The sequence below is a fragment of the Rattus norvegicus genome, chromosome 5, assembly GCF_036323735.1.
Source record: "Rattus norvegicus strain BN/NHsdMcwi chromosome 5, GRCr8, whole genome shotgun sequence".
NCBI classification, from domain to species: Eukaryota; Metazoa; Chordata; class Mammalia; order Rodentia; family Muridae; genus Rattus; species Rattus norvegicus.
In genome coordinates this window covers 62,544,264-62,555,410 of record NC_086023.1, presented here as the reverse complement: position 1 = coordinate 62,555,410, position 11,147 = coordinate 62,544,264, and the positions used below count along the sequence as shown (strand labels likewise).

The following is an 11,147-nucleotide window of genomic DNA, read 5'->3' as shown; positions in this document are numbered from 1 at the left end:
TTCTTGTATCCTGAATCTAACCAACAGGGACACTTCCTGCCTGGCACAGGGCACCTCCACAGTTGTGTAAAGCCAAGTCTTTGGTCACTTGGTTCTGTGTTTTTAAAACTTGGTTTGCAGAAGATGCAGTTACTCATTGGTAGAGCAGGAGAAAAGCCCCCTTCTCCCTAGTCATGGATTGGAAGCAAAAATCAGGGCAGGGGATGGTGGCACATGGTGGTGGCACACTCCTTTAACCCCAGCACTCTGTGAGTTCAAGGCCAGCCTGGTCTACAGAGAGTGAGTTCCAGGACAGTCTACACAGAGAAACTCTGACTCAAAAAAGCAATTAAAAGGAAAAAAAAAAAAAAGAGGAGGAAGAGAAAGCAAACATCATAGCTATAATTCTAGCCCATTTCACCCTTATTCCTAGGGCTACCATAAAAATTACCACAAACCATAAACCAGGCGTCTTATTGCAAAGGAATTTTTTATTTTATTTCAAAGTTTTGTTTAGAGTGTACTGGTAGGACCAGGTTACCTCAGAGGCTCTAGGGAAGCCTCTCTCATTGCCACTTCTGGATTCTGGTGGTGCACACCATTAATTCCAGCATTTGCTGTGCAGAGGCAAGCAGATCTCTGTGAGTTTGAAGTCAGCCTGGTTACATATGAGTAACCATGTTACATGGTAAAACCCTGTCTCAGAATACAGTAACAATAACAATAAACAAATGTGATGACAGCAATCATTCTCAGTTGTACCTGTGAAAAACCCTTTTTCCAGGTAAGGTTACACTTGCAAGTCTGGGGGTTGCCATGGATACAGAAATGGACATGTCATTATGTAGCCACCATTTAGTCCATCAGTGTAGAGGAACTAAAGTGGATGTATTTCAAGATGTCCTCAGGGTGTCCCCTCAGCCTCACCCTCTTCTACCAAATGGACAGTGCTACCAAGCCCAGTTCACAGTGGGCTCTGTTCCCAGCTCCTCTCCCACCCTCCTAGAGAATACTCACAAGCTGGTGACATACTCAAACATACCCAAGACCAATTGTGCCCCAGGGGTTGACCACTACCACCTCCCCCTTATTCTTCAATTCTTCCATTTGTGTGTGTGTGTGTGTGTGTGTGTGTGTGTGTGTGTGTGTGTGGGCGCGCCACAAGTGGCTTTGTGGGTGATAGGAACTGAGCCGGGGTCCCGGGTCCTTTGCAGGAGCAGTCAGTGCCTTTCACCTCTGAGCCAGGTCTCCAGACCTGTTCTGTTCTTCCGGTTCAGGCTTACTCGATCCATGTGTCATTATCCGTGCTTGTCCACACCTGAGCTCTACAGACAGTCCTTCATTCGCTTCTCCTTTGGTTTGATTTTTTGAGACAGGGTCTCACTACATGGCCCAGGCTGGCCTCCAACTTGCAGCAGTCCTCCTGCCTCAGCTTTCCATACACTGGGATTATAGATGTAAGACACCAGGCCATGCTTTCTCCATTTCTCCTGAGACTGTGTCACCAGTTTTCTTGAAGTCCAAACTGAAGAAACAGTCTGGTCCAAATGCCCCTTTTCTCCAAGGCTTTCAGGTTGTCTTTCTCTTGTCTACGTGAAGCATTTTAACATTTTTAGAATTCTTAGAATGTCAGAGCCGGAGGGAGCTTAGAACCCTGGCAGTCCCCTGCTTCTTGGCTGGGGGCCCAGATTCCTAAGAGCCCAAACTCGGTCTAATGTTTCTTACAGTTAGTTTTCCAATATGACATGTGTTTTATAGTTACAAAAATAGCACATGCTCAAGGCAGGAAATGTGGGGAGATGCACGAGAGTCTTGGGGAATTTAAAATATCTCCCCACTTGTCCTGTTCTTTTGTAGACCCCTAATGTCAGCATTCCACTGTCTGGTGCAGGGAGACACCCATTTGTCCAGTTATCTTCAGTCACATCACCCAGAGATTAAAAACCACAATTAGGTTTCGAGAGCTTAGCTTTCCAGTCTTCTATGTTCGTTTCTGTGCAGGGGGAATCCCATTGCATAAGCAGCTCTGTGGGTCCCCTTTGCTTTCTCTCTTGGCATTTTACTCACTAGCAGTGTTTTCCCATTTTGATAGTTTTTAGACCTTTTTTATATTTAAAAATTATATATAATTATAATTGTGTGTGAGTGTGTGTGTATGTGTGTGTGAGTGTGTGAGTGTGTGTGTGTGTGTGTGTTTTGCCTATGTGTAAGCTTGTGTATCATGTGTATGTCTGGTGCCTACGGACAAGGTCAGAAGTGGGTATCTGATCCCCTGGAACTGGAGTTGGGGATGACTGTAGGCCACCGTATAGGAACTGAAGTGGGTCCTCTGGAAGAGTAGTAGCCAGCACTCTTAGTCAATAAACTATCTTCTCAGCCCCTACCCCTATTTAAACGTATTTACTTTTATTATTTTAGAATTGTGTGTGTATCTGTATGAGAGATGGCTAGGCAGTTAAGAGTGCTCCCTGCTTTCCTGGAAGACCCAGATTTGATTCCCAGCACCCACCTCAGGTAGCCACAACTGCCAGTGACTCTGCTGGCTCCAGGGAGATTCCCAACACCCACACTAAGTGACCACACTGTCCATGACTCCAGCTCCATTCCTCAAAGTCCTAAGGAAAACTTAGAGCATTCTCTTTTTAATAAGGTAATGCAATTAGCACAGCAAAGCCTTTGCCTTGTATTGGAACTGGGGAAGGAAAAGGTGGGGAGAGGGACTGAGGGAAGCTGAGGTTGGGATGTATTGAGAGAGAGAGAGAGAGAGAGAGAGAGAGAGAGAAACCCAAACTACATCACTGACTCACTGGAAACTACTTGGTGGTCAAGCTTAGATCAGTATGAAATGAAAAAAAAAAAATCACGACTAGGGATGTAGACCACAAAGTACTTGCCTCGTGTGGGTGGGTTCCATCCCAGCACTTCATAAGATGGATATGATGGTGTGAGACTAATCTCAGCACTTGGAAGCTGGAGGTGGGAAGATATAATCAAGGTCATGCTCAAACACAGTTCAAGACCAGCCTACATTACAGGACCCTATCTCAACGATGGCAGAAAATAAAATGAAGATAAAATAGATAAATAGATAAATAGATAAAAAAGAAAATAAAACGAAGAAAAAAATTTTACACACTTTTGTCCAAAGCTTTGTTCATAGTTAGTGAAAGCACTGGGAATGACTGGCCAAGACTCGCTTTACTGTCTGGAATGGGCTCAGGACCTAGTAGGCACCTTAATTATCCCCACTTTCCCAATTCTGCAGTTAGACACTGAAGCCTTGTCAATGTCTGCATTTTGGAGTCTCCTTTCTCCCTGTTCAGATCGTTGTGTCACCTTAGCGCCTGGCACCGATGCCACACCTGGGACTCGCGCGACCTCGGCGGGCACTTATAGCGCCGCCCTGGCGAGTGGGGCGGACACAGGCAGAGGAGCCCCGCCCCGCTAGCGGCTGCCCGCGCACGCTCTCTGCTGCGCGCTCGGCTCCTGGGCCTCACCCCCGCGGCCCCGCCCACCGAGCGGTTGGAATTTGAATCTGCGGCGCGACGCTCTGGGAAGCCTAAAATCCTGGGTCAAGCATGGAGAGTCTCGGTTCCTCCGAGTGCTGCCCGGTGCGACAGCAGCGTGCTCGTTGGGAACGGAAACGTGTCTGCACAGCTCGGGAGCTGCTGGAGACCGAGCGGCGCTACCAGGAACAACTGGGGCTGGTGGCCACGGTGGGGCTCGGTGCGGGTGTGGGTGTCGCAGACCTTGCTTCCCGGAGGTCGGGAATTCAGAATGACTTCTACAGTTTCTGGCTGCACCTAACGTTGGCTTCCTCTTGCTACAAACCAAGAAAGTTGTATTCTTTCCCTCCACAGTACTTCCTGGGGATCCTGAAAGCCAAAGGGACACTACGACCACCTGAGCGCCAGACTCTGTTTGGGACCTGGGAGCTCATCTATGCCGCCAGCCTGTGAGTGGAAGAGTTGCAGGGGGAGGGAGCAGTAGAAAGGCCAAGTTCATCTGCCAACTTTCTTACCTGTGGGGTTGGCACAATGCCTTAACCTGCCCTCATCTCCAGCTGTAAAATGGGATAGCACTCCCTCCGAGGCAGGGTTATGGGAAATGAGGGAGTGTGGAGTAGTTGTTGGCTTGCTCTTTTACTGCCCTTTGCCCACACAGAGAGCTGCTTCCCTACTTGGAAGAAGGACAGTGGGGGCCTGGGCTACAAGGCTTCTGCCCCCACCTAGAGCTCTACACCCAATTTGCTGCCAATGCAGAGAGGTCTCAGACTACCCTTCAGGTAATCTGCAATCTGTCTCTTCCTCCTTCCCCCTTATTTTAGAGACCTAAACTAATTAGTTTCTTGCATTAGAACCCAGCTCCTTGCTAACATCTCTAGGAGAACCAGGTTTCCCGGTGGGAGTGCAGAGCTTGCTGGCTGTAATACCAGGAGTGACTTCGTTCCCTGATGAGAACTCTTTCTCTTAACCCAGGAGCAGCTGAAGAAGAATAAGCGGTTTCGGAGGTTTGTGCGGCTTCAGGAAGGTCGCCCTGAATTTAGGGGTCTTCAGCTCCAGGACCTGCTCCCTCTGCCTCTGCAGCGGCTCCAGCAGTGAGTAAACCCCTCTAGGCTGGAATTAGCCACCCCAGGCTGCATCACTGAGGCCGACAGTTTTGTGGAGATGCTGTAGGCTCTGTCCCAAGTCTGCTTTCCTGGGCCAAATTGCTTCTAAGAAGCTTTTACCAGAGAACATGGACCCATGGGTATCCAGGGTCTGAAGCATCAGGTCCAGCGCTGTAGGACTGTATCCTGAACGGGGGTGGGGGGTGGGGTAATGGACGGGGACTGACCTGCACCAAGGTCTGAGACAGGCTCTCTGGAAAAGCTCAGGGAGATGAGGGGTTGTCTGTGGGAGCCTCCTTGGTTTGATTTGGTTTCATCCTCTGACCCAGCCTCCTGAGTCTTCAGCGTAGGATGGAGGTATAATGGGAGCCCAGGCTCGGAGTCCCAGGTTAAAGAGGGGCAACAGAGGAGCTGGGCCTTTCCTGACCCACAGTTAAGAAATGAATGTCAGGGAGCTGACCTTCAGGTCATCTGAAGCCAGGGCCTTTTGCCTGACTCTACTTCCCTTCCTTCCCTTCCAACTGTTCACTTTCAGGTATGAGAATCTTGTGGTGGCTTTGGCTGAAAACACAGTTCCCAACAGCTCTGACTACCAACAGCTCACACGTAGGTTCTAGTTCCTCAACTCAGGCAGGGGCTGCCTGCCCTGATTGCCTCTCTGGTTCTGACCTCCAACAGTGTCTGGTATGTCCCCATCTCCCATTGACTGTACAGTGTCCCTTACTGCTCCAAGAAGCTAGAATCCGACTCAGAGCCCCTCCCCCACACCCAGACTAGCTGCCATTTACCTCCAAGAGCCACTCAAAGCCAACTTTCTGTTGGAAGTGAGGCACCGGGTGTTGTTCCAGGGGCTGCCCGCCTGGTAAGTGAGACTGCCCAGAAGGTCCACGCCATCGGCCAGAATCGGAAGAATGAGCAGCATCTGCTGCGTGTTCAGGCTCTACTCAGTGGACGCAAGGCAAAAGGGCTTACTTCAGGTAGGCCACGGACTCTGCCCCTTCGGTCTTCAGTTGCCCCTTGATATTCATTTCTCTTCCTCTACAATGCCAGCATGTTGGGCTGGCAAGATGGCTCAGTGGGTAATGCATATGGACCCCACATAAAGGTAGAAGAAGAGAACTGACTGCAGTTGTTCTCTGCCCTCGACATAGGCACACAGTAACATTACTCTCTTCTCCCCACCCCACTGCTGCCCCAACTTCCTGGCTCTTGTGTTCCCGTGGATTCTTGAGCTGTACAGTAATGGCTCTCTTTTTCAAGGACGCTGGTTCCTACGACAGGGTTGGCTTTTAGTAGTGCCTCCCACCGGGGAGCCTCGGCCCCGGATGTTCTTCCTTTTCTCTGATGCGCTCCTCATGGCCAAGCCCCGGCCCCCACTGCACCTGCTGAAGAGTGGCACCTTTGTCTGCAGAGCCCTGTACCCTATGACCCAGTGCCAGCTTAGCAGGGTCTTTGGCCATTCGGGAGGACCTTGTGGTGGTTTGCTCAGTGTAAGTAGTAGATGGGACATCTGGGCCCCCAAATATACCTGAAGTAGTTGTAGACCAGCCCATCACTTGGGCTAGCTCCCTTTTCATGAGGATATGGGGATTGTTGGGGCTAAGGTTTCATACGTAGTCATAGCCTCATCCCTGAGTTAGTATCATGGAACCAGTGAGGCCCTCGGCCTGACTTGCTCTGAACTAAGTGGTTTCTCCCTAGCTGTCCTTTCCCCACGAGAAGCTATTGCTTATGTCTACTGACCAGGAGGAGCTGTCACAATGGTACCACAGTCTGACTCAGGCTATTCGGTAAGCCGTGGGAGCGTGCTGTGAAGGGCAGGGGATGGGGGCAGCTTCTCTCACAGCAGGGCCTCCCCACCTCTGTGAATACAGCACGTGTTCTAGTGCCCAGACTGTTTTCTTCCCACAGAAGCCAGAAGAACTCAGCCCACAGAAGTGTCCCTGCAACATGACCTTGTCACCTACAAATGTGCTGGGCCACATTCACAGCTATCCTGGGGTACACGTGGCAGCTGGGCATGCCTACGAAGAATCTTACCAATTCCAGAACTCGGGATCCTCAGGGCTAGGGCAGAGCCAAGAACAAACGGGAATGCACTTCAATTGAGCCTCAGTTGAACAAGCCCCTTTAATGCCATGCCACTGGGGGTGGGGTGGGGCGGGGCTGTAAAGCTCCTGTGGTCTGTGGCCAGCTGTTATCACATTTGCGGCTTTGTAAAGGAGGCCATTTTGTTGTTGCCTATGGTTTGTTTTATTTTTGAGAAAGGATCTTACTATGTGACCCAGGCTGACAGTGAACTTGAATGCCTCCTGCCTCAGCCTCTCAGGTGTTGGGTGTATAGGTGTGTGCTGCCGTACCTGGCTACTGTACATAGTTTTGTTTTTCTTGAGACAAAGTTTCATGTAGCCCAGGGTGGCCTTAAACTCCAGATCCTCTTGAACTACCTCCTATGATGTAAAAGTTCTATAATTTATTTCCTCACTGGATTTTAATAAAGTGCTGCTGTTTTGTTTTTGCAAAGGCCTTTCTGTCTAAACCATGAGAAAACCGAGTTTGAGCCTCGGTGGCTGGCACATCGGTAGCCTCGGGAACACAAGGGAACTGTAGCTCCCACTGTCTGTCTTCTCCATTCACATTCTGAAAGGCAGTCTCTCTTTTCCTAATAAGGGAAGCCCGCTTGGCTTATGCACCGTGTGTGTGTGTGTGTGTGTGTGTGTGTGTGTGTGTGTGTGTGTGTACAGCTGGGAGTGGGAAAAGCACAGAGGAAGACCTAGTATGAGACAACTGGTTTTTTTTTTTGTTGTTGTTTTGTTTTTCCTCCTTTTTCTTTTTTTCGGAGCTGGGGACCCAACCCAGGGCCTTGCAGTTTCTAGGGAAGTGCTCTACCACTGAGCTAAATCCCCAATCCCAAGACGACTGTTTTTACTAAACCTTCAGTGCTTGTCCCCCATTTACTGCTGGACCCTTTGTCTTGTGCCACCTTCTCCTCAGCCCCTGCTCCACTTCCCAGGAAGGAGCTAGGTTCCATGTCTCTGAGCTCCAGTTTATGGGTTCTTCCCAGGCCTGACTGTTTCCAGCATCCTCTTGGTCTTCTTTCCCCAGGTCCTCCGGAAAGTGTATGGGGGCTTCTGTGAGGGAAATACCAGCTTGCTCCAGTTTCACAGCCATTGTCTCCCAGCCATCAGATAGATACCTCCCAACCTTTTACCTGGTTCTGGAGCTTCCACCCCTATGCCAGGCTTGCAGTCTTGTAGAAGGTGGTGGATGGTCTTTAATTTTGCGTTTAGAAGTTCCCGCTGGGTTCCAACCAAAGTAGTCACCCTGTAGAAACATCCACTCAGGGGGGCTGCTCAGTTGGTTTCCCTGGCTCCCACCTCACCCACCCCACAGATTCTCACCGCTCAAAGAGGGGATCCAGCTGGGTCATCAGGTTGTTCAGGTGCTCTTCTGTCTGGGCCAGCTGTTGGGTCAGCTGCACCAGCTGTTGTTCTGGGAGAAAGGTAAATGGTATGGTTACTCCTGCAGCCTCCCATCTACTCCACTCCCAGAAACCACCACTAATCGCTCACCTGACTGTGAGGATTTCTTCTTGTTTTTTTCCTCTCGGGGGACAGCAGCCTCATCTGGGCCCTGCTGTGGAAGCAGATAAAGGCACCTAAGAGCCAGTGGAGAGAGGAGCCATAGAGAGAGCTCTGGGCACCCACCACAGAGAATCACAGATGTTTCTAGCCCAGCTGCTTACCCAGAGCATGAAGTGACACGTCCGGATGCCCACACATGGCCAGACTGCTGAAGCATGCTCCGGAATGTGAAACTTCAGATTCCTGCAGTAGGACTCTGAAGCCTGCTCCTATCCCTGCCTCCTTATTTAGCATCCCTACCCTTCGCTGTCTTTGAGATAGAGTCTTGCTAAATTGTCCAGACAGGCCTTGGAACTTACAATCCTCCCCCAGAGTAGTTGGAATAACAGGACTGTGTCACCAGGTCCTGTTCTTGCAGTCTTTGCTGGTAAAAAAAAAAATTCTCAATCTGTTCAATTCGCATTACCCCCATTACAGATTAAACAACAAACAAACAAACAAAAAGCCCCCCCCCAAAAAAAACCCAAAAACCAACTATATAGTGCTCTTTGCTCTTAAAGGCGGTGCCCTATGGTTTATTTTTAGGATACAATTCTCCCAGTGTTCTGATGGGTAGATAAAGCACAAGCCTCCATTCAGAGCCTTTCATTGGAAAGTGGGCTATTATAACACACCGTGAAAACGTCAGCTGCAATGCCTAGATCTCTTCCACCGGTCCTGAACTTCTTCTTCCTGGCTGCTTAACCCCATAAGACAGGAATAGAATAGGACATTTTTGTTTTGGTTTTGATACAGGGTTTCTCTGGGTATTCTCGAACCAGCTCTGTAGAGGCTGGCCTCGAACTCATAAAGCTCTTTCTGCTTCTGTCTCCTGAGTGCTGGGATTAAAGGCGTCCAACACTACGCCCCGCTAGTATTTATTAATCTATCTTTAAATTCCAGTCTTCATCCTAGCCTGTCAAGTCTGCTTGGGCTCGTTAATCTCATCTAGTTTTATGTTACTAATTAGTTCAGTCTCTATTTCCTACTGCAAGTAATTGACCAGAGGCAAAACCATTTCAACAGTTTCAAATCCAGCCGAATGTACTGTCAGTTCACATTTCAGGGCTTCCTTCCCAAGGAGAATACGAAACCGCTTGGTGGTCTGGTACACTAGACACTGTTCCTGCAGTGATTAACCCCTTGGGCCAAGGTTGGTGCCTTATCAGTAACTTCATTTTTTGCATATTGATACAAGTTGGGTTAAAATCTCACTTACATGAGCTCCAGTATGAAAATCGCTCTTCACTGGAGGGAGGAGTAAAAGTAACGGTTATTAGCTACAATTTCTCAGCCCCCTTATATCCATTACCTCTCTGGATCCTTGAATGCCCCTATAATATGGAAAAACCAAGGAACTAGTCTTCATTTTACAAGTAGTCAGGAAGCGGTGTCTTGGCACCGTGGCGCCCCCAGGAGATTAAGGCCCAGGAATCCCACAACCCACAGCCGTACCGCACCTGCAAACACTTGAACAGCACAAAAGCCACGATGGCTGCGGTGTACAGCGCGCCCAAAGACAGCGATCCGGCCCGGGCCCGCTCGCGCTGGTCCTTGGGTGGCGGCTGCCGCCGAGGTTCGGTGGCCCCGGGACCGACCTGGGAGCGGCGTTCTGTGGATTAAAGCCATCGGTCAGCCTCTACCAGGCAGTCCCAGTCTCCCTCCAGCAGCTCTCGCTGGTACCTGGGTGTGCCCCCAGATCGGGGTTGGGGCGCTCTCCGAGGACGCCAAACAGAGCAGACACAAGCAGCAGCCCCAGAATACTCAACACCGGGCCAGCGCCCGCCATGCCTGGCCCACCAGAATAGTGCACGGAGGTCCCCGCGTTCCACCGCTGGGCCTCCGGTCGTAGAGCGCACGCGCAGGAGACCACAACTACTCCGGTTCTGGATCACTCACGGTAGCCACGCCCATCTCAGAGTGGGTTAAACTATATTTGCATAAACCACACCCACCTAACTTTCCTACATTAATTAATGCCCTATCTATTTATAGTTTTCTTAAACAATTATGTATCCGGGATCTTTCTGCCTAAAGTATACCTAAAAACAATGGCTCGTTGCTTTTAGACCTAAAACGACCAATTTTCTCACCACAAACATAAAATAATGCGTCTCGTAGAGCCATAAAATGGCCGCGCCAACAAAACAAGGAAGCTCGCTCTGAAGGCCTGTTTCCTAGGCTACGTACGGGGGACCTTGTTCCTTATCCTTTCGCCTAGGGGAAAGTCCCCGGACCATGGGCAGAGAGTGCCGCGTGCACACGCGCGTAGGCTTCCCCCGCAAGTCACTGTTAGCCCGCCAAGAAGCGACCCCTCCGGGGCGAGCCGAGCGGCGTGCGGCGGGGTGTCATCCGTCAGTTCTCCTAGTGACGCAGGCAGTGCGACCTTGTACGCACCAACCACACGGGGCTCATTCTCAGCGCGGCTGCTCTTTTATACAACGTACAGATGGAAATGACAGTAATCAAGGAAGAAGAAAGAAAAAGGAAACAAGTCTGGAAAAAGGAAACAAGTCTGACCTAGTTTATTCGTTCTTTAATAGCTATAATTCTTTTTTTAGGGTGTTAGTCCAAAGAGAGTAGGACTATGTCTTTTTTCCCATTTTACTGTCCGAGCCTAGTCACTTGTTGCTAGAAGAACTTGACAATGAATAAATGTTCACAACGACCCAAAAGGTCAATAGAACTAGGTTCTTCTGGGTCTCCTTTAGCCAAGGCTGGCCTAGAACTCCTGACCCTTGTGCTTCTGTTTCTCAAATGCTGGGATTTTTGTAGTAGCACGAGATTCACAGAGCTGCCAGATGTGGCACCACTTTCTCTAATCTCAGCAGTGGGGAGACAAAGGCAGGCAGATCTCTATAAATTTAAGGCCCGGTCTACATAGTGAGACCCTCTCTCAAAAACGAACAAAGAACTAAGACAGAGTGTTACACTGT

At 49.8% G+C, this 11,147-nt stretch overlaps 2 protein-coding genes across 6 annotated transcripts; one reads left to right on the top strand and one right to left on the bottom strand.

The window, feature by feature from the left end:
- Positions 1 to 3,540: 3,540 nt before the first annotated feature.
- Arhgef39 (Rho guanine nucleotide exchange factor 39) lies at positions 3,541 to 7,111 on the top strand. Its single transcript, NM_001106676.2, has 9 exons — positions 3,541 to 3,695; positions 3,840 to 3,934; positions 4,144 to 4,264; positions 4,458 to 4,576; positions 5,124 to 5,194; positions 5,437 to 5,565; positions 5,849 to 6,078; positions 6,290 to 6,378; positions 6,500 to 7,111. Exons 1-9 carry the CDS (start codon positions 3,558 to 3,560, stop codon positions 6,540 to 6,542), a joined length of 1,035 nt encoding a protein of 344 aa, NP_001100146.2. The 5' UTR covers positions 3,541 to 3,557; the 3' UTR covers positions 6,543 to 7,111.
- On the bottom strand, positions 6,700 to 10,138 carry Ccdc107 (coiled-coil domain containing 107). 5 transcript variants are annotated; one of them, XM_039109982.2, is made up of 7 exons: positions 9,672 to 9,798; positions 9,431 to 9,545; positions 8,334 to 8,596; positions 8,161 to 8,224; positions 7,990 to 8,080; positions 7,800 to 7,912; positions 6,700 to 7,719 (listed from the first exon to the last, which is right to left on the bottom strand). In XM_039109982.2, the coding sequence occupies exons 3-7, from the start codon at positions 8,340 to 8,342 to the stop codon at positions 7,517 to 7,519; spliced, it is 480 nt and encodes a 159-aa protein (XP_038965910.1). In that variant the 5' UTR covers positions 8,343 to 8,596; positions 9,431 to 9,545; positions 9,672 to 9,798; the 3' UTR covers positions 6,700 to 7,516. The 5 variants fall into 5 exon arrangements, with proteins under 5 accessions (XP_038965910.1, XP_006238199.1, XP_006238198.1 ...); XM_006238137.5 differs by lacking the exons at positions 8,334 to 8,596; positions 9,431 to 9,545 and adding an exon at positions 9,895 to 10,138 and having other exon boundaries at positions 9,672 to 9,823; XM_006238136.5 differs by lacking the exons at positions 8,334 to 8,596; positions 9,431 to 9,545 and adding an exon at positions 9,889 to 10,112 and having other exon boundaries at positions 8,161 to 8,221; positions 9,672 to 9,823.
- Between the last annotated feature and the right edge of the window lie 1,009 nt (positions 10,139 to 11,147).

What these genes read in the sequence shown, in the direction of transcription:
- Arhgef39 (NM_001106676.2), top strand. Translation starts at nt 3,558, where the DNA reads ATGGAGAGTCTCGGTTCCTCCGAGTGCTGCCCGGTGCGACAGCAGCGT. An exon ending in GGTCTCAGACTACCCTTCAG is followed by an intron (nt 4,265 to 4,457) that starts GTAATCTGCAAT and finishes CTCTTAACCCAG; the next exon opens with GAGCAGCTGAAGAAGAATAA. An exon ending in AGTCTGACTCAGGCTATTCG is followed by an intron (nt 6,379 to 6,499) that starts GTAAGCCGTGGG and finishes TTCTTCCCACAG; the next exon opens with AAGCCAGAAGAACTCAGCCC.
- Ccdc107 (XM_006238135.5), bottom strand. Translation starts at nt 10,000, where the DNA reads ATGGCGGGCGCTGGCCCGGTGTTGAGTATTCTGGGGCTGCTGCTTGTG. An exon ending in TGCTGTTCAAGTGTTTGCAG is followed by an intron (nt 8,225 to 9,671) that starts GTGCGGTACGGC and finishes CTGCTTCCACAG; the next exon opens with CAGGGCCCAGATGAGGCTGC. An exon ending in GGTGGAAGCTCCAGAACCAG is followed by an intron (nt 7,720 to 7,799) that starts GTAAAAGGTTGG and finishes TTTCCCTCACAG; the next exon opens with AAGCCCCCATACACTTTCCG.